This window comes from Ursus arctos, unplaced genomic scaffold (genome assembly GCF_023065955.2).
Source record: "Ursus arctos isolate Adak ecotype North America unplaced genomic scaffold, UrsArc2.0 scaffold_26, whole genome shotgun sequence".
In the NCBI taxonomy this organism is placed as follows: Eukaryota; Metazoa; Chordata; class Mammalia; order Carnivora; family Ursidae; genus Ursus; species Ursus arctos.
Genome location: NW_026622941.1, coordinates 31880353 through 31904829, shown reverse-complemented (window position 1 = coordinate 31904829; position 24477 = coordinate 31880353). Strand labels below are relative to the sequence as shown.

At 38.0% G+C, this 24477-nt stretch overlaps 2 protein-coding genes across 7 annotated transcripts in view; one reads left to right on the top strand and one right to left on the bottom strand.

Moving 5' to 3' along the window:
- The window catches only part of LRRK2 (leucine rich repeat kinase 2), a 135620-nt gene extending 113704 nt beyond the window's left edge, over positions 1 to 21916 (bottom strand). For 5 of the 6 annotated variants that reach the window (XR_006409898.3, XM_057318803.1, XM_026502095.4 and 2 more), the window contains exons 1-10: positions 21155 to 21916; positions 20804 to 20889; positions 15800 to 15909; positions 13424 to 13512; positions 9470 to 9604; positions 7001 to 7135; positions 3441 to 3572; positions 1789 to 1908; positions 1176 to 1315; positions 1003 to 1082 (exon numbers count right to left, since the gene is read on the bottom strand). Coding sequence is in view for 5 of the 6 variants with exons in the window: in XM_057318803.1 (XP_057174786.1) it covers positions 1003 to 1082; positions 1176 to 1315; positions 1789 to 1908; positions 3441 to 3572; positions 7001 to 7135; positions 9470 to 9604; positions 13424 to 13512; positions 15800 to 15909; positions 20804 to 20889; positions 21155 to 21308 (1181 nt within the window). In the remaining variant the exon portion in view is untranslated. The remainder of the gene's footprint in view (positions 1 to 1002; positions 1083 to 1175; positions 1316 to 1788; positions 1909 to 3440; positions 3573 to 7000; positions 7136 to 9469; positions 9605 to 13423; positions 13513 to 15799; positions 15910 to 20803; positions 20890 to 21154) is intronic. The other variant, XM_057318806.1, reaches the window with a different exon arrangement.
- On the top strand, positions 21310 to 23648 carry LOC130544867 (skin secretory protein xP2-like). Its single transcript, XM_057318826.1, has 3 exons — positions 21310 to 21499; positions 21592 to 22370; positions 22483 to 23648. Exons 1-2 carry the CDS (start codon positions 21310 to 21312, stop codon positions 21942 to 21944), a joined length of 543 nt encoding a protein of 180 aa, XP_057174809.1. The 3' UTR covers positions 21945 to 22370; positions 22483 to 23648.
- The last annotated feature ends 829 nt before the right edge of the window (positions 23649 to 24477 follow it).

Below are 24477 nucleotides of genomic sequence, written 5' to 3'. Positions count from 1 at the left end.
AAATGAAAATCATAAAGAGGCATCATGAGTTTTAAAAGTGTAGAGCATAATATACTTTCTTTTAATAATGTATTTATTTTAACTCCTATGGATATTGAGGTATCAATGTGCTGCGAGCTGAAATTTAAAAACTGCACCATGAACCTAACCTCTTAAAAAGATTGCTCAAAGTGGATTAGGATGCTGGTTTAACATACAGTTTTCAAAAGAATTACTGTTTCCTTTCAAAAAGGAGAGGTATCATTAAACAGCATCTGTGTTATTAATTCTCTCCTGGTTGGCAATGGATCACTATACAAACAGATTCTCAGGATTTGAGATGTAGACTATTACTATTTAAGTTTCCAAGATAAGTCATTCGGAAGTCATTAAAAGCAAGAGCATACCCAGAGCAAACATAAGCATTTCCATAAAGCACAAAGGCTCATGGCCATGAAACAGCTCTGATATACACAAAACTCCTGTGTACAGTTTGCATCTTTGAGAAAGGGGGCTGGTCTTATGAAGCTTGAATTCCACTCCTGTAGAAAGCCTCCTCAAGAGCTGACACCTACAAATAGTCCTCTCAAGAGAAGACAGGTCAACAATGCAATATCAAGTGAGGAATCACTAAGGAGGCCTCTGACCACATTTCATTCCTGATATTGACAACCTGCTAGCTAGTCACTGCAACAGAAAAGGTCACAGATGGTTCTGCCATCTCTGTCACCTGAGATTAATTAACAGAGCATTTTTAAATGATCAGCTAGAAAACCGAAAGGTTCTTTTCTCAATGATTCATAATTTCTAAATGACTCTTGATTCTAAGTCATGGGGTAATAACTCTCAAACACATCAGGGATCAAAATATTATATACACACTACTATTTTGTGGCAGCACTTGAAAATACATGCCTATATCAAAAATATTTCTAACAATAAAAGTTGCAGTTACAGTATTTTATATGGATCGGTTAAAAATGTAACTAAAATTTTCTAACATATAAAATCAAAACTACTGACTGGCCATCTTCATCTCCAATCTTCTCATGTAAACTGTTTTGGTACATAAGGAGATTGTTAAGGGCCCAGCATGCAGCTTCCTGGATCAGGGGAGAAAAAAGAAACTTGTCAAAACATAAATTATTCAACAAACATAATTTTGAATAACTATAATATTTATGAAAGAGTCTAACCTGCACGTGCTTGTTCTTCCTATGCCACGTTAATGCTTTGTAACAAGCTTCCAACCAGAACAACTTATCTTCTTCCTCATCATCATTCTCCGGATTCTCATTCTTTTCCTCTAAGTCTTGATTTAAGAAAATGGTCTCAGCTTGAAAAAAAATATAAACATACGACTTACAGTTTGAATGACCAACGTGAAGTCCGTATTTTGAAACATTATGAACAAAATGAGGTATTCCTTAGTTGTGGCCTTAGTTCATTACAAAGACTTTTTACATATATTCCACACTTCAGAATACTGCTATTCCATCAAATGAGGAAGAGAGAACCAAACAAATCTAATAGACTAGAAAAAGAGTAATTGAGATTAGCTGCCTAATAACAAAGCTAAATCAAGGACGTATTTACTCGTGTACGAAGTGGGAAGGGTGTACTTCTCACAACTGTTAGTTCCCTTGAAAGTATCTTCTACTAGAAAATGAATTACATTAGGACAGAGAAGCCATTTAATGATTCCTTCTCTACACATGACTTTCTTGTTATAATGATGTCTTGTTATAATGTTCACACTCAAGATCCAAAGCAGCTGTTAAGAATCTCCTTTTGAGTACAGTCACTTACTGAGAAGCGCTAAGCAGCTGAGCCCCGCGATCTGTAACGTGGCGTTCTCTGAGTATCGCCGCACAGCTTTCACCACAAACTCGTGCACCTCATTTAATACCAGAATATTAAAAAAATTACCTAAAAGGCAAGTGAGATATTAGCTGAATTTTCAAGCATGGATCTTAAATTACCTTGAATTATACAACAGTATTTAAATCAATAAATACGAAGAGTGAATATTTTTAATGACATGAAGATACATATTAATTTAATTAAAATAGCATAATATGATCACATTAAGGTTTAAAAATTTATTTCATGCAGTCATTTAATTATCTTACTTAGACAATGGAACTGACTGAGCAAAAATTGTGATATGTTTGGGTTACATTAATTTTGTGTTCTTTCACTCCCTCTCATGCCGTTATCATATAAAACAATGAGGTATCTGTTATGCATGGCACTGCAGTATTTGCCGTGTGGAACAGCTTGACTTTCTAAAGATGAGGAAGAAATCCCTCACTTGCGACTAAATGCTTTGGCTGAACCCTTCTCTCACTTAAAGGAATGCTGCTCAGAAAACTCATTGGCACACATTGTTACTTGATCTTATCTGTGACGATCTCAGAAAAGAAAAAAAAAAGAGAATATTTCACCCCCTCTAACCCGAACCAGGAAGAAGCCTCACCCCTTTCTCCATTCACTTTTCTGAGAATCAACACATCATTCAAAAATCTAAATCCTTATGAGGTAGGAATTTGTAAATGCTATTCTACATACACGTGCCTCCTTCCATTTAAGCTCATTTGTAACTCTCTAACAGCCTTGGAAAGTCATTTCTCAAGATTCTCTTAAGACTACTTTTACCAACTTATCTAAACTTGGGTGGTCCCTTCACCTTCTTCTTCCCTACTATGCCACTGCCAACAGCTGCTCTACCATTGACCAACTGTGTGACTCTGGGCAATACCAGTGAGACTGGCCCTCTCTTACTTTCAGACAATTTATATGAAAATGCATAGCAAATTATATAAGGCCTTTAAATGCATGAAACTCATCATTAGGTTACATTTACTTGACAAAAATGCTAAATATTTATTCATTGACTTTGGGTTTTTATTTTAATTAGGAAAAGAAAGTTAAGCTTCTTCTGAACAGTAACAAGGCAATAAATTCTCTAGTCAGTAAATGGGATGGATAATAATCTCTTAAGAGATAAATGAGAAAAAAAAAAGAAAAGCAACCTTATCTGAAGATCGAGTTGGTTTTTTAATACTGGATCGTGTTAACTCGAGAGAGAGAGCACGGAAAAGAAGTAGCCCAGAGTCGCATTACCAGCATTGGTAATGACTCAAGTTGGCTGGGGCATTCTTCTGCTTTGCGCTTCACATTTTCTACGTGTTATGCTTATTCTTTAGTATGTATCAACTACTGACATAGTTATACTTTAGATATACCACTAACAACAAGATAAGACTTCTCTTACATTATGCACATCAATTTTTGCCACTGCTTTTAAAACTCTAAGCATGGCAGAACAGTTTGCTCTTTTACAATATTTCCATCCAGTGGATGTCAATATGCTACTTACCAACATACAACATACGTACGCTATATATGCTTCGATCATATAGACCATGATAATAAATTAACCAAGAATCATAACTCACCTAATGTAAGCCTATGGAGCAAGCAGCAACTTACTTCTTGAATTTTTTCATTGACAGGGAATGCTTTCATGGCTTCTACCACAATATTGTAACACCTGACATTGCCACTCATGAGGACTTCAACATTATTGCCTAAATTTAAAGAAATAATAATTATCCAAAGGTAATAATTTCACATTTGAAATATACATACAAAAACATCTTGTACATTTTGTAAATACATGCCAGCATAAAGGCTATATTTCCAAATTTAAGTATCATGTTCTGTCAAATAGCTGTAAAAAACAGTATGCTCATTGCTAATATAATAGGATTCAGGACTCTTCTCTAGCATTAAGGGAAAATTGCTTTACTCCTGTTTCTTGGCTTAAAAACAAACAAAATGAAGGGATAATCGATATGGCTTTTATGTAAGTCTAAAAATGTAATGTCTTGACCATAAATTTTCAAATAAATGAATTTGGGGCCCATTTCCTAATGAGCCACTGCTCCACTGGATAATGCCTTTTACATTGTTCCGTTTTCTCAAACCAACAAAAGGAAAACCAAAATCGTGTCACATAACAGAACAGCTAAAATCAACTATGACTTATTTCCTGCCCATTCCAGAAGGGCAACAGAAGAGCAGCCAGCATAACAGGTAGCAAAAATCTGAAGGCTCTGAGATGGATGGGGAAAAGCATGGGGGAAGCAGGGGATATATGACTAAGGGACAAACACAGGTGAACCAGAAAGGAAGGAAAGAAGCTACTGGGAAAGGCAGTTAGTCAACAGAAAGACTGAGTATATGAACCCACGTGGAGAAAACAAACCGACATTTCTGAATGAAATATTGACTATTATTTAAAAACAAAAAAGGTGTTTGCAAGCATTTTTCTGTCTTTTTTGGCATAACCAAACTAACCGTTTTTCCAAAAATATATTTTTAATGTTTAAGTTGTATTTTAAAGAGCATTGAATACAGGAAAACATGTTATAATAAAAGTAAATGGCCTCTGAAAATAATTGTCTGCTTTTACTCAGAATAGCAGACATAATTTGCCCTAAGACTCAAAAGCAAACATCTCTCAATTAGAAGCAGTGTTTAAAACATTTCATTCTTCTTATTTTTAGTTGCTACTTTCTTTGACCTTTGCATTCTGAATCAACACATTTTTCACTGCAGTTATGTCAGATGTGGGCGGAAAACAATGAATTTCAAAGCAGCCAGCCCAAAACAAATAAATAAATGTATAAATATAGCCGAGAAAAAGTAAAATGAAAAATATATTCAGTTTGTTGACGGTGGATGACTCACAAATTTTAAAGTATGTCCATTCTCTATTATAGTGCAGCCCCATCTACTTTCAAATGTTCAATTTCCCACAGATAAGAAAACAATGGATTTTATAACAATTACGAAGAAAGAGCATCCTTTCACAATGGGATTGGGTTTTTACTAAAGACTCACATCTGCAGATTTCCCTGTCTGAAACCATGCTGCATATTATATATACTATACCACAGTACACACGTAGGAAATACAAATTATGTAATCACACTATCGATATTTTTATACTTATTACATACCGGGTACTATTCTGCATTTTTCAACTTTTTTAACCATTTAATCCTCACAACTTCACATGGGTGAAGATGAAAGCATCACTAGATAAATGCATGTGTATATCCTGGACGAACTCACATATGTAATCCATGAAATACTAAATGCTCACGTGTGCTTACAAAAGTAATAGATTCAGAAGCATGATTATAGCCCATTAGCAGTCACTGGTACCATACACAGCAAATTAATTTCTTCTTATTTGTACTTTCTTTGTGATAGAAGTGCCTAGATTTCAAAGCACCAAGAAAATGCTAAACAAGAATCATTATAAAGCTCAAACTTCATCCTGTGGCTTTTCAAGCCCTTCAAGATCTGCTTATGTCTCCAGCCTCATCCACTGACTCTTATCAAGCCCTGCCCCTCACCTTCCTTAAATGACACACAAGCAGACAGTCCGGGCTGGGCATATGCATATGTGTGCGTGCACACACACATGCACACACACACACACACTCTTAAGTACACAGTTTACTGAACTACTTTTATCCTTTTTTCATTAATTATTATTTCTTTCAATTTAAATTCAATTAATTAACATGTAGTGTAGTATGAGTTTCAGAGGTAGAGGTCAGTGATTCCTCAGTTGTATATAACACCCAGTGCTCATTACATCACATGCCCTCCTTAATGTCCATCACCCAGTTACCCCATCCCCCCACGTCCCTCCCCTCCAGCACCCCTCAGTTTGTTTCCTCTGATTAAGTCTCTTATGATTTGTCTCCCTCTCAGATTTTATCGTTTTATTTTTTTAATTGTTTTGTTTCCTAAATTCCACATATGAGTGAGATCATATGATAATGATCTTTCTCTGACTGACTTATTTCGCTTAGCATAATTCCCTCTAGTTCCATCCATGTCATCACAAATGGCAAGATTTCTTTTTTTTCTTTTTTTGTGGCTAAGTAGTATTCCACTGTATGTATATATATATATATATATCTTCTTTATCCATTCATCTCTCCATGGACATCTGGGCTCTTTCCATAGTTTGGCTATTGTGGACTTTGATGCTATAAACATCGGGGTGCAGGTGCCCCTTCAGATCACATTTGTATCTTTGGGGTAAATACCCTGTAAGTGCAATTGCTGGGTCATAGGGTAGCTCTATTTTCAGCTTTTTGAGGAACCTCCATACTGTTTTCCAGAGTGGCTGCACCAGCTTGCATTCCCACCAACAGTATAAGAGGGTGCCCCTTTCTCCACATCCTCACCAACATCCGTTGCTCCCTGTCTTATTAATTTTAGCCATTCTAACTAGTGTGAGGTGGTATCTCATTGTAGTTTTGATTTGTATTTCCCTGATGCCGAGTGATGTGGAGCATTTTTTCATGTGTCTGTTGGCCATTGGTATGTCTTCTTTGGAGAAATGTCTGTTCATGTCTTCTGCCCTTTCCTTGACTGGATTATTTGTTCTTTGGGTGTTGAATTTGTAAGTTCTTTATAGCTTCGGGACACTAGCTACTTTTATCTTCTTGAATGCACTATGCTCTCTCTTGTTCCAAGATCTTGACACTTACGATGCTCACTGCCTGGGACACGCTGCCTGCACTCCCACTTCACCTCAGACATCCCTACACACAAAACTCTCATCATTAAAGTCTCTACTAAGAGACCTTGCCTCCGTTCTTGTTTTTCTCATAACCCCAGGTACTTCTGCCAATATTTACCTTATAATACATCGTAATCACCTATATTATCTATATCTGGCATGGTACCATGGGCTCTGAGAAGGCAAAAGACATGTCTGTATTTTCTGCTACTGTTTCCCAGCACCAAGTCCTGAGCCAGCTGCCCGACAGCATCAATAAGTACAAATTAATTAAGGTAATAAATAAATAGGATTCCCATCTACAAGTTTCTACATAACAAAAAATATTTTTAAAATGCACTCAGAAAGGAGATAACTTGTAATTTTTCATATACAAAAAAGAAATCCAGCACATGAGGTACTTACAAGGAATTGCTAGGGAGTGTAAACAGTGCAGGACCTGAAGCACAATTTCCTCTTCATCTTTAAAATTTTTTAACGCATTGAGCAAGATCATATAATCTTTATTCTCAACAAATTCAGTCAGCTGCTCCTCTGAAACTAGAAAAATGAAAGACAAAATACTGTAGAAGTTTAAAGATGATATAAAAGTTTAATTACTTAAAAAATATAATATTCATGCTAATTGTATGAGAAACAGTAAATACAACAGACATAAAGCACATTTTACCCAAACCCTTTCTAAGAATTTTATAATGGGGGGAAAAAGAATTTCTTTTTGACCTGTATTAGTTTAGTGTTTTAAAATGTAAAAGTGTTAGTGACCAAACAATTCTCAGAAAAACAAAATTATTTACAGTTTCATTTGGGAAACTGACCAACGGCTAATAAAGATGGTCTATTGCAAGTGAACATATCACAGTGCTTTAAAAGGAGCGGTTAATGGTACACACTGTTGAAAGGCAGCTCAATTCAAAAAGGGTGAACTTCAGCAAATGACAAGCAATTAGACTTTGAAGTACTCTGTCTCAATGGTCTTGATTTCATCAGAAATTATTATAAATTTTCATAATTAAAGTCTTTTTTTTTATCAGACCAATAGTTCCATCTGGAGTCATTGTATTGGGTGGGTAGCTCAAAAACATGTATACCATTCTGGTTTTTCTAGCGTGAGGATGGCACAAAGATGCTGGAAAACACAGCTCTCTTTGTGATCAGCATTACTTTTTTGTTTTTCAACTTGATACCAATGTCCATATAAAATTATTGAAATTGGCTAGGTTCTTCTAATAAGTGAGGAGTATCATGGAACTTTCTCATTTTATAGAGCAGTTTCCACAGTATACTTTTAAATTTTGCGAATTCACTTTACAAGTGCCAGTAAGTCCCAGGGTACTTGATAGTCCTAGAAAACTCAGAAATTTTTCTACTCTATTTGTAACCAAAATACTGTCAGTACTGACACTATTTCTATTGAATAAGAGCTTCCTTTTAACATTCCCTGGTCCTTCTCCATATGTCCTGGATGGGTCCCACAATGCTGGTCAGAGAGTGATATTAGCCCTTCTTCCATCAATAAGAATGTGCCCTTAAACTGCAACACAGAAGATGACAGACCTATGAGACAATGGAACCTCACTCAGATCTGCCCGGTTCTTATCAAAAGCTTAGTTGCAAGATAAAACATTTATAGAAGATATCCCAAAAGACATGCAGTTCCTTGATTCCCCACTCACAGTAAACCCTTTTCTCTGCCAAGTCCATTCATCAGAGAGCTGGGTTCCAGGACCATGCTGTTCTGACACTTGAGAGAGTCTCTTTCACTGAAATACACTTTGTACTCCCTATAAAATGTGTGTACTTTATCATCTCACCCAGGGAAACCCAAGAGAGTATTTTCCCAGGTCTCCTATGACTGATCACTTCTCCTGATAAATGGATTTATTTTTATCTCAAATAACTTTGTAACAAGCGACCTTTAACTCTTTTTTGCCTGACAGGAAGCAGAGAACCAGATTTCTGGTCCATGCCTTGACAAGGATACAGGACCTGGAGTCACTAGTAAATTTAACCAGGCTTTATATTATTTTCCCTTCACACATTTTCCTCACCCATTTTTTTTCTCTAATGTATTATAAATATCTGTAAGCTGTTTAAAGTCTTTTTGAAATGAGACAAGAATTAAATAGTAGATGTTGATCTATTCCATTCCTGGAGGGGCCAGAAACTCAAGTAGCAAACTGATCTAGACACAGAACCCACATAAGTTATTCTTATCCTAAACCTCCGGCACTGTTGATTCTCATAATGATGCAGAAGGAGCTCTCAAAAAATGGTGGCAAATTGAACGGCAGTGGTGGTAACTAGTTGTGTGCCCACAGGCAGGTTGCCTATGTCACCTCTCTGATCTATTCCCTCATCAAGTCAGTGGAAGGAGGAACGGTTCCAACCAACTCCAAAATTACATGATTATCTCTGCTATCAATCTTAGTCTCATGAGATAAAATACATATTTGTCTTTTTCTTAAGGACACTCTGCAAACCTCCTGGTTCTTCATACAGAGCCTTTAACAATTTCTAAAATCCCTGGAAATGACTCAACGTCATAAATCCAAATTTAATCTATGCTCTGACTTCACAGTTCTATTTTTTCTTTCTTAACACCTACACATCCGGTTTGCAAAGTGAACCTTAAGTCTTGTTAAGCAATGGAAGAAAGTCTACTACAATTGCATAATTTATAACCCATGAATGAAATTTGTTCCACAAAACAAGCGGTATTTCTGAATTAACCCCATTATTTATCCTTGACTGACAGCCCCCACGTCTTCATAAATAGTAAAATTTTAGATACCTTTTTATCATAATTATATTCTACTTTTCCCTTGCTTCTTATATAAATATGAAAATAGAGAATCTGATGTTTTTAAATACCTCTTTCAAACAGCACACGTAAAGCTTTGCATCCAAGTTTCTGGATTTCGTCATTGGCTGAAAATGTGCGCATGGCATCAAAAATTAACAAGAAAATATCACTTTCTTCATCCAATATCAGCAAAGTGATTTTGCCTATTTTGAAAAGAACAATATGCCCCAGATAAATAGCTGTTTTAACATTTAGTGTGTTGGTTTTTACATGAGGACTATGAATGGTTTGTGGACTCTTCTTTTTGATAAACCACTTAATTACCCCAGATGTTAGACCTATCAAGCTCTACAATCTTTCTAAGTGAAATAAGTTCCCAGTACACTTTACAATAACTCTATGATTCCTAATCAATACCTGTAGCCAAGGCCTTTTGCTCTAAACTCCTGAAACCTATTTCTATCTGCCTCTTAGACAACACCCTCTGAATATTCCATGGGCACCCCATATCTAGCCGCCTTCTGTTCCCTATCTTCTTCAGTGATACCATCATCCAAGTTGCCCGAGAGAAACTACCAAGTCATCTTCCTTCTTGCATCCTCCCTTCCCCTCTTTGCACATTCTGCCCAAACAAGGAATCAACTCGTCACCAAGTCTCTCGAGTCTATCTTCTAACTAATCTTGAAAATTCCCTTTGAGGTAGCAGCACCCCCATTCCTATTGCATTCAGAACCTCATCATCTCTCACTTGGAATGCAAACACGATTGTTTAATGCTCTGCTTGGCCCAAATCCTTCCCTAACTAATTTATCCCCTGCATTTTATTTCTAACATAAATGTGAGGCTGTATATCCCTTCTGAAATCTTTTAAGGTCTTTTCATATCGTTCAATCTGTCAAACACGACCCTTCACACACTGACTTCATGTATCTCATCAGCCCCCTCCCTCCATGCACTGCCTCGACTCCAAACATGCTAAACTCCCTACTCATGACTCAACATTTTCTTTGATAGCCCTTCACACTTGCACTAGCTGCATGGAATGATGCCCTTGCCCTTTCCCACCCCAAACATATTCCTGCCATAAGCTGAGAAATAACCACAAACAGCACCTACTATGTCAGTAAAAACAACAGTACTGGAACAGGAGTAGTAGTAATAGCAAACACTTCTCTAGCATGTAACACGTCCTACACGCGTTGAAGCAGTTCACTCCAACACATGTAAAAACTCACCATGCCCTATAACATAGGCACGATTCCCATTTTAGAGATAAGAAAACTAAAGCACAGAAAGGTTATTAAGTGACCCAAGTGACTTTATCCAAGGTCCAACAACTAATAAGAGACAGAACTGGATTACTTAGACAGTTTATGTCCATGCTCCTAAGTTCTTTGAATGAGTTTAGCTACTCTCTTCTCTATGTCCCTGTAATGCTTTTTATCACATCCCAGTTATAGTCCTTTTCTGATTAAATTGAAATTATTGGTGCCTGTGTGGCTCAGTTGGTTGAATGGCAAACTCTTGGTTTCGGCTCAGGTCATGATCCAGCGGTCGTAGGATCCAGTCCATGTCCGGCTCTGCACTGAGTGCAGAATCTGCTTTGGATTCTCTCTCCCTTTCACTCTCCCTCCAGCTCACGCTCGCTCGCTCTCTCTCAAACAAACAAGTAAAATATTTTAAAAATAAAAAAATAATAAATTGAAATTATTTCTCACACTACTATTTTTTTTAAAGATTTATTTATTTATTTGAGAGAGAAAGAACATCCGCTCTTGAGTGAGTGAGGGGAAGTACAGAGGCTGAGAAGCTTCAAGCAGACTCCCTGCTGAGTGGGAAGTCCGAGGCGAGGTGACACTGGATCCCGTAACCCATGAGACCGTGACCTGAGTCAAAATCAAGAGTCCGAAGCTTAATCATCTGAACCATCCAGGTGCCCCTCTCACACTACATTTTCTGTCTTTCCCTGTGCTGTCCAATTCAGGAGTCATTAAGCACATGTGGCTTTTAAACTCAAATTTAAATTAATTAAAATTAAATAAAATTAAAATTTAGTTTCCCACATTTCAAATGTTCAATAGCCACAAGTGGCTACTTGCCATGCTATTGAAAGGTGCAACATTTCCTTCATTGCAAAAAGTTGTATCGGGCTGTGCTGCTGGACCGTGCACTTCTATGTTGTAGGAATTTTGCCTCATCTGCCCTAGAGTTCTCTGGAGACCAGCACAACAGTAAGTGCCCAATAGCTATTAAATCCATTAACTAACAAGCCAAACAACAAAAACAATCTATAAATTAACCTTTAAAAGTATGAACTTTAAAACGCATTAAAAACTTTCCTAACAGCACAAAATTCTAAATGTTACATGGAAGATACTAAATAAACCAGTGTTTTCAAGACACATGTCAGATTTCCTAATTGTCTGCACATTGCTGACTTCAATATATTCCAGTGCTGGGAGATTTTTCCAATTCATAAACTCTCAGTTTCCTATCCATTGCAAATGGAGAACAAAGGAAAAGGAAAAAAAAGGCTTCCAAGGATGGGTTTCAAACAAATCATGGTTAAGACCCGTTGGTGCATCCCATTAAGTATTTTAATAATAGGCTGTGGTAAAGTGGTGAGAACCTTCTGGCCTTTCCTACTCCTGTCCCTTCATACTCTGATCTTCACCGCCCCCCCCCTTTCTCTTTCTCCTATCCGCTCTTCATTATTTAGTAGGGCCAAAGAGCACATTTAAAATCTTCCTACCTCACAGGTCCCAACCCTATCAAGCCATCTTCCCAGGTCTCTGCAACTCTATGCATGCTGTTCTCTTGGCATAAAGCACCCTCTACCACTTTGAGAGGGAAAACCGCTCCCTATCATCATGACTAGCTCCCCTGTGAGCAGCCTTTCTTCTGAGAACCTTATATAATAGCAAGTGTCCATCAGAGCAATGATCATAACTATGGCACCGAACCAAGATTCTTTGTTTTCAGGTCCATAATCCTCCACGCAGAAGTGTCCTCAAGGAAAGAACCTGATATGTGGACTCAGACCCTGGTTCTACTAGTTACTGGCTGAGGAAACCTCTTTGTGTTTCCATGTCCCTCACTAGAAACCTGAGATCAAATACTTATCTCAAGAGATGTTTTGAGGATTACATTTTTAAAAGCATGTGAAGTATTTGACATGTGAAGCCTCGCATCTAGCAAGTATTCAAAAAGCAATGCTATGTATTTTTAAAATATTACTATTATGTCACATCCTAGAACATATAGAACACATATTAGTGATATAATGGAGGAAGTTACAATAATGCCAAGGACGGGGCGCCGGGGTGGCACAGTTGTTAAGCGTCTGCCTTCGGCTCAGGGCGTGATCCCGGCGTTCTGGGATTGACCCCCGCATCAGGCTCCCCTGTTGGGAGCCTGCTTCTTCCCCTCCCATTCCCTCTGGTTGTGTTCCCTCTCTCGCTAGCTCTCTCTCTCTCTCTATGTCAAATAAGTAAATAAAATCTTTAAAAATAATAATAATAATAATGCCAAGGACATGTACGGCCAACAAGCTAATGGGAATGTAACATGTGGGACCAGATTTTGGGAGCAAAGCTGGGGACAGAAATTAGGTTTGGGAATAATTTATAAAGGTGATGCTTAAGGCCAAGATACTCGGTGGGATTTCTGAGGGAAAAAGAAGAAAAGAGATAAGGAGAAGGGCACCTGGGTGACTCAGTTGGTTAAGCATCCAACTCTTCCTTTGGCTCAGGTCATGATCAAGCCCTGCATCAGGCTCTGTGCTCAGGATGGAGTCTGCTTGTCCCTCTCCCTCTGCTCCTCCCCCCACGCACTCATGCTCTCTCTCTCTCTCTCCCCCTTCCTCAAATGGATAAATAAAATATTTTAAAAAGAGAGAGAGAGAGAGGGAGAGAACAGAAATTACTGATATTTAGGTTATATTATATTCTTATATTTTAAAAAGACATTAAAACTTTTTTTAATTTGAGTCAACATTAAAAATATACATATGTATGTATTACCTGAAGTTAGAAGGAGATCTAAGGCCTTCAGTCCGACTGTTAACAGGTTTACACTGGCATTATGAACTGTTAGCATTTTAAGAATCAGTCTGTAATTAAAAACAGAAATCAAGGTAAGAGTGAATTATCATACCTAGATGTTTGCGTTTTTAGATATTATGCTTCACTCGCCTATATTTTTATTCATTTCATTCTATTTTATTCCCTAAATTGAAGCTCTTGTGCATTTTTCTTCCATTAAAACTGAGCCAAACTTATAACAACAATTAAGAGGGAAATATTATGTCTCAATTAAAAAGTTAAAACTTTTTTCTCTGACTATTCAAATTCAATTATTAACTACTTTAACCCCACTCCATATATCTAAACTATCATGAGATCAAGCCCATTTTTATATTTGATATAAAGTGAATGTTATGCATGCTGATATATTAAAATATAGAGAGATGTAATAAAGATGTTAGTTTATACATATAAATTAAGAACCCATGTGAATATTTAAATTATTGATTTTTACTATTTTTCAAAGCGAAATTGACAATATTTTATCATAGTGAACCTAATACATCAACAATATTCAATTAGTTCAAGTTCATTAAATTTAAGTCTCTGAGTTAATCAGTTCTAAAATATACCATCTTTAGTCTATTTCTACCTAGTGGTGGTTAGCTTTACATCATTCGAAGAAGACAGAGCCTGGTGACATCCACAGATTCCCCAGAAACTTGCCACACTGTCCCCAGCTGGCAAGGTGAGGAATTGAGACCCTGTCCCTCTACTCGGTCAATTCTCTTCCAACCCACATTGCCGTGTCATATCCACTATTCTTGACTTCATCTCCACATGAGATTTCCTCTTTAGTACTATAAACCTTTGGTGGAAAAAAGTCCTTGAAAATCAGGAGGTTATGTTTTACAATAAAGTTTGCTGGGAATGACCTAAGAGGCTCCACTATAGAGAGCAGTGTGTCTATCGTGCTCACACTACTTCAGGCCTAAGGTAGGAGTACAATAAATATTTGATGAACAGGGTGAATGAATGAATGAGCAAATGAGTGAATGCATGGCCGAACGAATGAATGAGGGAATGAGACTCCCTACAGAAATGTTTATGTAATTTAATTTGAACAGTGTGTTTATACTAGAATATGACTAGATGAGTTTTCTAAAACTCCCTAAGATTATAAGTTGCTAATCTTTGGGGATTTTGGAAATCCTCAGCCAAACCAAGGGACACATAACATTTCAATTACTAATTACAGTTATAGATTGTATCGTTCCTCATTAAATGCTGCATACTTTAGAGGTGACACAGAGTTTCAGAAATTGAGATGAGAACATACATTAACTGTAAATTTTTCAAAACACTCTTTAGATCATGGAAACTGAAGAACAGCAACACATAAAAATCAGAGATGGAAAAACGAGTAAGCACAGACATAGTCACCTACGAACAAACAGCTCTTCTGTGTTTAAATCTGCAACTATGGCTGGTACTTATAATACTAATAAATAAAGACAGAGATGTAAAATTTAGTTTTGCACAAAACACATTTTCCACAAGCGATATGTCTTTGGAAACAATAGGTTTTCACTTCTCTGTGGTAAAGAAAAATCACATTAGGTATAAAGAACACCTAAAGTTAATAAGAAAAGATAATTTTTAAATGTCAAGGAAAAAAGTCATACAAAAAGGATTTTCCTAGAAACACCTTTTCAGAAATTTTTTTCTTAACTAATTACGGTTAAAGAAGTGGTCTCATCTATGAAGTCATTATGTTGCAAACTACAGTTACATAGATGGGAAAACAGCTATCAAGATTTGACTGCAGATGGGCTGAAAGGTGATTTCCTCTTTTTTCTTCATTTTGAAAGCTGTGGTTTAAGCACATAAATATATATGCATGAATATATGTATATGTGTGTACTTTTTAAAGACAGTAAAGCATAAACTTCTGAATTACTACTTACAGAACCAAATTTTAGTACCCATATTTTTTTTTAAGAACTAGTAGTTTGTATCAGTTCTACTATTAAAAAGCAAAAACTTTTGTTGGTTTGAATTCATAAGTAATCATCAAAAGTCTACAACCTAAACAATTGGGCAACTGCATTATTACATTATTAAAATAATAATAATAGCACCTGACATTCTACTTCAAATGTCAGTTTTCTAACTCAATTAGATAATATACTCCTGAGTTGAAAGAAAGCTCTCTATAAATGTAAGTCACTGATTTGAGGAAAAATATCTGTATTTTGGAGGATTTTACCAGATTTGCTTGGATTACAAATATATGATATATCAAGGGTGGGATTGTCATATGTATGGATAAACACTTAAAGAAGTTTGTTTTTACATATCTGTCATACTCACTGGTGAACCCCAAGTACTTCCCAATCACGTCCAATATCTTGAGGTCCCATTAAGCTTTGCATTGTATTTGGACAGATTTCTATCAATTTGCAAAGAAGTGACCAACCCACCTGAAAGCAAGAAAGGCAAATATTCACATTTTTTAAACATGCTAAAAGAACATATTCAGTCTCTTCATTCTTAGTGGAATAAGTGACTACCTATTTTTAAATAATTATTTTAAAACAAAATGACATCCTAAAATGCTTACTGAGGAAAGCAAGCCATATATTTAAAATACATCTTTCTCCAAAAATTATACCAAAAGGGCATACAAAAAATATTAGAGCATTTCTGAATGATGACGTTAAGAGATGTGCCTATTATCTAGATAAAAAGAAATTAAATAAAATGAAACACAAAAAATAGTTTCAGAGGACACACCAAGATTTTGAAGTACAAGATTTTTAAGCCACATCTACCTGACAGAATTTCTTTTAAATACTTAAGATTTTAGGGGTGCCTGGGTGGCACAGTCGTTAAGCGTCTGCCTTCGGCTCAGGACGTGATCCCAGAGTTCTGGGATCGAGCCCCACATCAGGCTCCTCCACTAGGAGCCTGCTTCTTCCTCTCCCACTCCCCCTGCTCGTTCCCTCTCTCGCTGGCTGTCTCTCTCTGTTAAATAAATAAATAAAATCTTTTAAAAAAATAAATAAAATACTTAAGATTTTAATTTTAGGGGGGAAAATAAGTGGTTAGGAATGGAGGCCAAAAAAAATTTTTTTAATTAAGAAAAAAGGAATGGAGGATTAGGGGAAGTTGGAAATTTTGATAGCAAAGTAAGTAAGTTATTAGGAAAGACTGCTCTGCAGGCAGGGTAGCTAGAATGACTGACAGAGAAAAGGAACTGTCTGACCAGGGTAACTTCTGGTACAGGAAAAACAGAAAGGCACTATAAGAAAGAGAGGGGGTAGAATTTCTCAATGGGTCCCTCTAGGTTTCTTTAGAACATCCAAATATGAGTTGATGAGATGTGGACATCAAAAGTATCCCTAGACTTTTTCCCATTTCCAAATGAAATATGATCTTACTGATGCACGGTAAATACAATTTTTTTCAGTCTGTTTACACATGATGCCAACTTGAATAAATTGCTCTTCTGAAAAAATACAATTTTTAAAAATACACCTTTTTAAAAAATATGGTATTTGAATTTCAAACTAGAGATTAAATTTAACTTACTCTTTGTCGTGTATTCCTCTCTAAATGTAAGGAATCTTCCATCCTTTCTATTATATTACAGAACTAGATTTGTTATAGTCAGAAAAAAAGAAAACCCAAAGAAAATAAAAAATGCATGAATATGTAGCATCTAGAGATTAATGAAAACATGTCTAGGGGCGCCTGGGTGGCACAGCGGTTAAGCGTCTGCCTTCGGCTCAGGGCGTGATCCCGGCGTTACAGGATCGAGCCCCACATCAGGCTCCTCTGCTATGAGCCTGTTTCTTCCTCTCCCACTCCCCCTGCTTGTGTTCCCTCTCTCGCTGGCTGTCTCTATCTCTGTCTAATAAATAAATAAAATCTCTAAAAAAAAAAAAAAGAAAAGAAAACGTGTCTGAGTAGGATGTGTGATAAAACCGACATATGTAGCCTGACAGCAGGATTCGCTGTCAGAATTACCCAGAGAAAGATACAATATAGAAAAGGTAGGACTTGAGCCAGATTTCAAAGGAATTAGAAATGTGGTCATTCAAAATAGGGAAATGGAAGCCTCTGAAAGTGCTAAGCTGTGAGAAGAGTGAGGTGCCCGGTGGTAAGGACAGTGCTGCAGGGCAAGGCTCTTGTAAGACAAGGACAGACGCAGAAGCAGAGCCCAGTGACGCAGAGCTGAATGACAAGGTGAGCATTTCTACGCGTCCAGTAAGGAATAATGGCACAAGTCTGTTGTTTACAAGAATAAACAAGGGCTACTTCACAAGATCAAAATGATTACACCAGATCTCTTTAAGATATTATTCCTGAATCTTTCCTGAATTAAGCATGAATTGCTTTACTCTGTCATTACATCTTTTTACATAATTTCAAATTGCTTGAAAAGGCAGCAATTTCTGACAGCTATTTTTACCTATATTTAAGTAGGACACCCTCCTCCACGTAAGCTGAACAGACATTGACAATCCAGCTGTCATAGAAACCAGCTATTTTCGTGCTTTCATAAAATACATGGAGACTTTTTCCCCAAGTATTTCAGAAAATAACATTTGGAACAGCTTCCGGTGGGAAATAAATCATAAGTCACATAGGATGCTCTACTCATTTCTGTACCTGCATGACTGACTCAAGGAGAAAACCTGTTTTGTTTTGGTTGGTGAATAAGCAGCATCAGTAATTGCTTTGCAAAAGGACTGAGGCAACTGAGCCTCTATGATTAAACAGAATCGCCGGCAGCAGAGCAGAGGTAACAACTGATCCATTAAACTTCTCAATTAAAAGCTTATCTTTCAGAGAGAAGGTTCCTATCCTGCCCAGTTATAATACAATTAAATTGGTAGTTTCACGTTATTAAAATTATTCTGGAAACTCAAGCATCTAATTAATGCACAATGGGAAAGAGTCAGGGGTTAAAGAAAGTTTTAGTCACTTTTATTTATTTCGTTCTCTTACTTCAAAGGTTGAAACTGTGCAGATAAAGACGAGTAATATAAAATTGAGGAGCACAGAGAAATGATGGGATGACTTCCAGAAAAAGGAAACTACAGGACAGCTAGCCTAACTACTCATTCTCGAAAGACTGTCATTTATTACGGAGCATTAATAAAATTATAAAAAGACCTTAAAATACAAATTCGGAGTCTGGAATATCACATTAAATGAACTCTGGAATGAAACCTTAATATTTATTTTTTAACTTACCTTACCTTCTTAAATTCATCATTCAGAAGTTTTAATTCAGCACTTCCAACTAACCCAAAATATAAAGCATTAAAGGATATGTATACTAATTACACCACAAATATGAAGAAATTTGAAGGGAAAAAAACACTTTCTTTGAAGTGCAGTATTAAAATATCAGTAAAGAGACCCCTTTCTACATCCCTTTGATAAGACCAATGATAATTAAAATCGATAATGTAGTTGTGCCAGCATGGCCACAGTACTTGTCACAAACCATTGTGCTTCTTACTTGCATGAAAAGCTTGTGAATTCAGAATGTATGATGGAAAGAGATTCTGAAGGTAGGTGAAGACTTGAGTCCTGGCTGTCATGAGCTCTGTGGTCCTGAATGAGCTACTTAACTCTGAGGTTAAAAATGTCCAGAGAGATTTCTGAGAGAGCAGTGAGATTCCAGTGAGAATCAAGTGATGTAAGACGCACAACGCATTTTGCAGACGAATACATGTACAGTGCTGAAACGAATAATTCTATTTCATTAAATAACCAAATCAAAAGACAATTCCTTATTTTCTTGCACACTTTGTCTCTGGTATCCACTGGCCAAGATATTAAGTGACATTCATAGCTACTCCAGACAAACATGTCCAGGCTTGGACTGCTTCTAAAACAAAGAACGAAGTGGTGGGTCTGCTCCAACCTCCCCTGGGTTCTCAAGTTCAGGACAGCCTCCTCTGGACCCTGCACACCAAGCCCTCCAAGGGTCCTGTGGGTTCTGAGTGGCACCCAACCGGGGAACTCTCTCTATACCAAGCAAGGAATCCTCTCTAAACCAAGCAAGGAATAGAGGCTGCCAGACAAGGCACTTCTGAACACCAAAGCAGAGGCAAGGAAGAAGGGATGATGTAGGAGGAGAGCAGCAAACACAATGGGCCAGCTTTCAAATGTGACTCATATTTCATGGGCAAAATTCAGACTCTGGATGCTAAAATGAACAGTGCCTTTATCATGCCTCCCACCTTTTCATGATTTTGTTTCCTCACTCCCTGAAAATCAAGTGAGATGGGAAATACTTCAGTTGAAGAAAAAAAAATGAAATAACCATATATCCCAGATATAAATGTTCTCATATAAAAGAAACTAGGTATATGGTTCACGGAGACTAGTCATAGCTGGATACAGAGATGAACATAAAGATGAAGGTAGCAAGATACAGATTTGGAGATCCAGATAATTCTTACTTCTGTCTAGCCTCTCCAGTATTAAGAAACACTAGCTTTCTGACTACACCTTGATAGAATTCAAAGTTCATTTCTCTTTCCCTTCAGGGCCCAACAACATGCAAATGACTGATTTCAGTTCTCTAGATCTCAAAACCTACAAAGGAAGTTAATACGTTAGGCAATAATTTGTTTTGACTGTAAATCATCCTTAACTATCACCTTAGGACTCTTTTTTTTTTTTAATATATTTAAAGTATTTGACAAACTTCTGTGTTTCCTACCGTACAGGTTCTAAGTTTCACTTTTATATTCAGTTCATATGAAAAGAGTTGAAAATACAAATATAAACTTATAGGAGAATGGTAAAACATCACTTGTTTTAGACAATACAAGGTACACTATAACTAAAGGCCAGAAATCTGTTTTCAAATTAAAAAAAAAAAAACTTTAAAACTATGAGAATTTGCCAGCTACTTCATTTTATTAATTTAATTATTATTAATTTTTATTACTGTTAATTATTCTCCTTTCCCAAACTATTCACAATGGTGTCGTCTCTAGGACATGCTGCACATTGGTAAGATTCTTAGAATGAGCTGATTAAATGCCGATGAACTCATCTAGCCAATAACAGAACTAAATCTCAACCCCTGATTATTTCCCGCCCACCAACAACCAAATAGTGTAGGTCCGTTGCACAAATTGACTTCTACAAAACAATTACGGTGCACTTAGTGGGCCCTTTTACATCATTAACATTTGATAATGATTTGACAACGCTTCCTTCTTAAAATCACAGTCTGTGGTTTGTGAAGCCGAAAGTCAGAGATAACCCAGAACTTCTGGGCACAGAAAAACATCTATTTCCAAAGAGCAAGGGGAATGGGCGACATGAAAACAACTCCTTTACCTGCTGTACACTAGCGACTCTCATATACAAGTCCAAGACGATCAACACAGGCACGTGGACTTTTTTGCCTTGAAATAACTTGGAGGCTGGAAAAGAAGGGGGTGAGGGAAAAGAAGCAAAGTCACAATTCACGCACCCCTCTTGGATCTGAAACGGGGGGGGGGGAGCAAAAGAAGTGAGCGCAAGACCTTCCTAAAATTCTCAGCTTCTTTCTGCCCTAAGGAGTAGAGAGTCTGGCTTCTCAAGAGTCCAGGTTTGTGCAGCTCCGAAGTGCGAAGGAGAAAGTTTGCAAAAGAGGCAGGGGGGTTGGGGGGGGGGTGGGGAGGAAAGAGTTTCCTTGCGAATGATTACCGTGGTCGGCGTACGTGAACACCAGCATATCCTCCAGAATTTGGACCAGGGTCTCTATCTGTTTTCCTTCCTGGACATTGTTCAGCCTGACTATCAACTTCTTCAGAGTTTCCTCGTCCTCCTCCTCGCACCCCTGACAGCTGCCACTGGCCATGATGGACTCTGCTCCAAACCGACCGTCCCTCCCTCCCGAAGGCCGGCTGCCCGGGGAAGGGGCAGGGGCAGGGGCAGGGGCGCCGCCGCTGCTCGCGGGGACGAGCACAGTTCACCGCCCGCAGCCAGCGCTCCCAGCCGGCCCCATCCGCACCCACGCCCGCCTGTTTATGAGGAAGGCGGCGGCTCCCCGCCCTGCGCTGCCCTCCCTCTCCCCAGCCCTCCTCCTCGGCTTCCTCCTCCCCCACCCAGGCCCCAAAAATGAGCTCAGTGGCCTGCGCCAGGCTCGGCCGAGGTAGGGCTACGCCGGGCAGAACCCGGGCGGGCCGGCGGGTCGCGGCTTGAGCTGGGTCCGGCCGGGGTGACCGTGACCGTGGCCCCCGCGCCGGCCCGGGCCCGGTCCCCGACCCCCGGAGAGCGCCGCCTCCCGGGACCCGCTCCCGTTCGCCGCGGCGGCGCGCCGGGAGTCGTGCAGGAAGAAACTGACTCAGCGCCCTCGGCGGAGTCCGCAGGCCCGGAGCCCCGCAACCGCGGCGGGAGGAGGCGCGCGGTCGGCAGCCCGGCTGGCCACCCGCCCCGACCTGCCAGCCGGGGCTCCTCCAGCCCCGCGGAGGGTGTGCAAACTAGGAAAAATTAAAAATGAAAGCCACCGCCTATCTCCAGATCTAAGAATAGAAATCTGGGCGTTGGGAAAGGAGGACACCGCCCAGTTGGCCCCTTTTAGGAAAACATGTTCTTTAGAGTTCCCCCTATAGGGAAATGAATAATTTCCCCCCAAGGATGGAGAGAGATTTTTGCAATCAACACGTGCCCAGCTAAAGGCTTTTTTCTGTGGTTGCTGTGGCTTTTGGTAGGGGAGCAAGTAATCCCCCCCCCCCCACTTGGTTATCTAGAGCTCTGTTGGCCAAAAGTCCACTAAAATGAACTTTTGGAAATTTGCGTTTGCACTCCGTAGGGTCTTGAGAATTGGGGCACACCAAAAGAACAATCAGTTCTCAGCGCCGTTTAAAGAGAAACACAGGGTAAATGAAAGGACAAGATGAAAAGTGGAAAACCAGAAAAGGTGAAAGATACAAACCTAAACATTGTTCTCTTGATATTTATAATTACTTATGTGCCTATAATCCTAAAGTTAAAAAATAAAATAAAAAGTACCAAAGTAATGTGTTTTTCAGGAAGAGAAACCTGAGCAGGAGCCACTGTAGACACTGCTGGACAAAGACAGCTGCTGCCTTCAGATGATTTGTCCTGGGGGCATTTACAAAGGAGAGAATTGGACTGAAGTTCTACTTCATAATATCACTTGGTTTGTTTTCTCTTCTCTTGCCTTATCTGATTATAATTCTGAAATGGGTGAGACAACTACTTACCCTTCTTTTGCTAATGAGGACATTGAGATTTAGTGTTGATAAGAGAAGACTATTGTCAGAGTGACACCCATAGGAAGTTGAGAGCCGTGACTGAAACGCAGGTAGATCTCTGAATGAAGGTTCTTCCACTCTACCACTTAAATCAAAATGAATGCCCTAACACATTACATTAGTAAAACTGCACGTTCTATTTCAACCTCTATATTGTGAATATGTTCTGTTGTCATAAAAACTTTTTATCTTTTACAGGCACATGCTAAAATTTACAGTTGAAATGACAGAATGGCTAGGATTTGCTCCAGAGTAATCCCGTGGTGGAGAAAGGGGTGAAAGGGGTGGCGGTAGAGATGAAATAATACCAACTTTTGAACTGATAATTGCTAAACATAGGTGATGGGTTCATGTACTCTATTGTACTACTTGCTCCGCATACATTTTCCATAATGAAAACAAAACAAAAAACCCTCAATCTTGTTATTTTTATTGTACCAGCAATATATCCTTTCCTAACTGGTTTCCGAACTTGTCTCAACTTCTGACTAACCAATCAATATCTCAGGCATTCCTAAGAATACTCCCCTCCATGCCTTCCTTCCTTTTCCTCTACATCAGTTCCTCCTCCTCACAGTCTACTGTATATTTTCTTACAAAAAATCAAAACCTAGCTCCCTTCCAAAGAAAAATAAATCTAAGTAAAAACGTGTCTCTTCTTGTCCTCAATTCTTTCATCCACCTGTTGACTACTTCCTGTCTGCTCTATATTAGCCAGATTGTGGGTAGGCGATATGGAAACATGAATTCTCTTGGGAGCATTCTGTCCAACTACCTCGGTGGTCAGGCAAAGTATCCTCTTAGCTTTCAAAAATGTTAAATTGATTAACAAAAATCCCAAGACATATTAACTCTGCAGATAGATAACGAGACTGAGAAGGAAGGCTACAGGCAAAAATTCATGATAGAGGTAGTGTTCAGTGGAGAATAAAATGGTGCTGAAACATTTGGCTAACTTCCTGAGAAGAAAAGAAAATAAACGAACATTGATAATTACAGCAAAAATCAAAACAAATTCTATGTGGATGAAAATGTTAAATGAAAATGATTTTAAAAACAAAATATAGATTAATAGCTATTCAATCAAGATTTTATGAGGAAACAAAAAAATAAGAAAAAACAGAAGATTAGTATATTTGGCTCCATGAGAACTTAGATTTTCTACAGTCAAGAAAAAAAAATGAAAGTAAAAAGCAAAGGGCAAACTAAAAAAAAAAAAAATAGGTGCAGCATATATGACAAAAAACAATCTTTCAAAAGTTCTTACAAATCACTGGGGGGTGGCGGAAGAGAAGACATTCCACAGATAGCCCAGGAGAAAAATGGGTTAAAGTTCTGAACAGAAAATTCACTGTAGACAATAAGAAAAATATGTTCATAATTATACAAAAAGTGTGTTCCTAAACATTAGTAACATACAGTTATACAATGTAGTTCTCTGTGTGTGTACAATAACAATAATGACTAAGAGAGAAAACTTGGGAATAGATCGAACAATATTTTTAAAGCCTTTATGAAGAAATTATTAAACTATATTAAAAGGCATTAACAAGGCATAAATAAGTGGATAGACCATATCAACTAATCAGAACATTAAATATCAAAAAGATGCCAATACTCCACAAAGTCAAACAAACAAAAAACAGTGCAAGTCTAATGAAAATCTCAGCAAAAAATTTTCATAGATTTCAACAAGAATGAAGGGCCTGGAATAGCCAAGACACTTTTAAAGAAGGGCAAAGTGGGAGA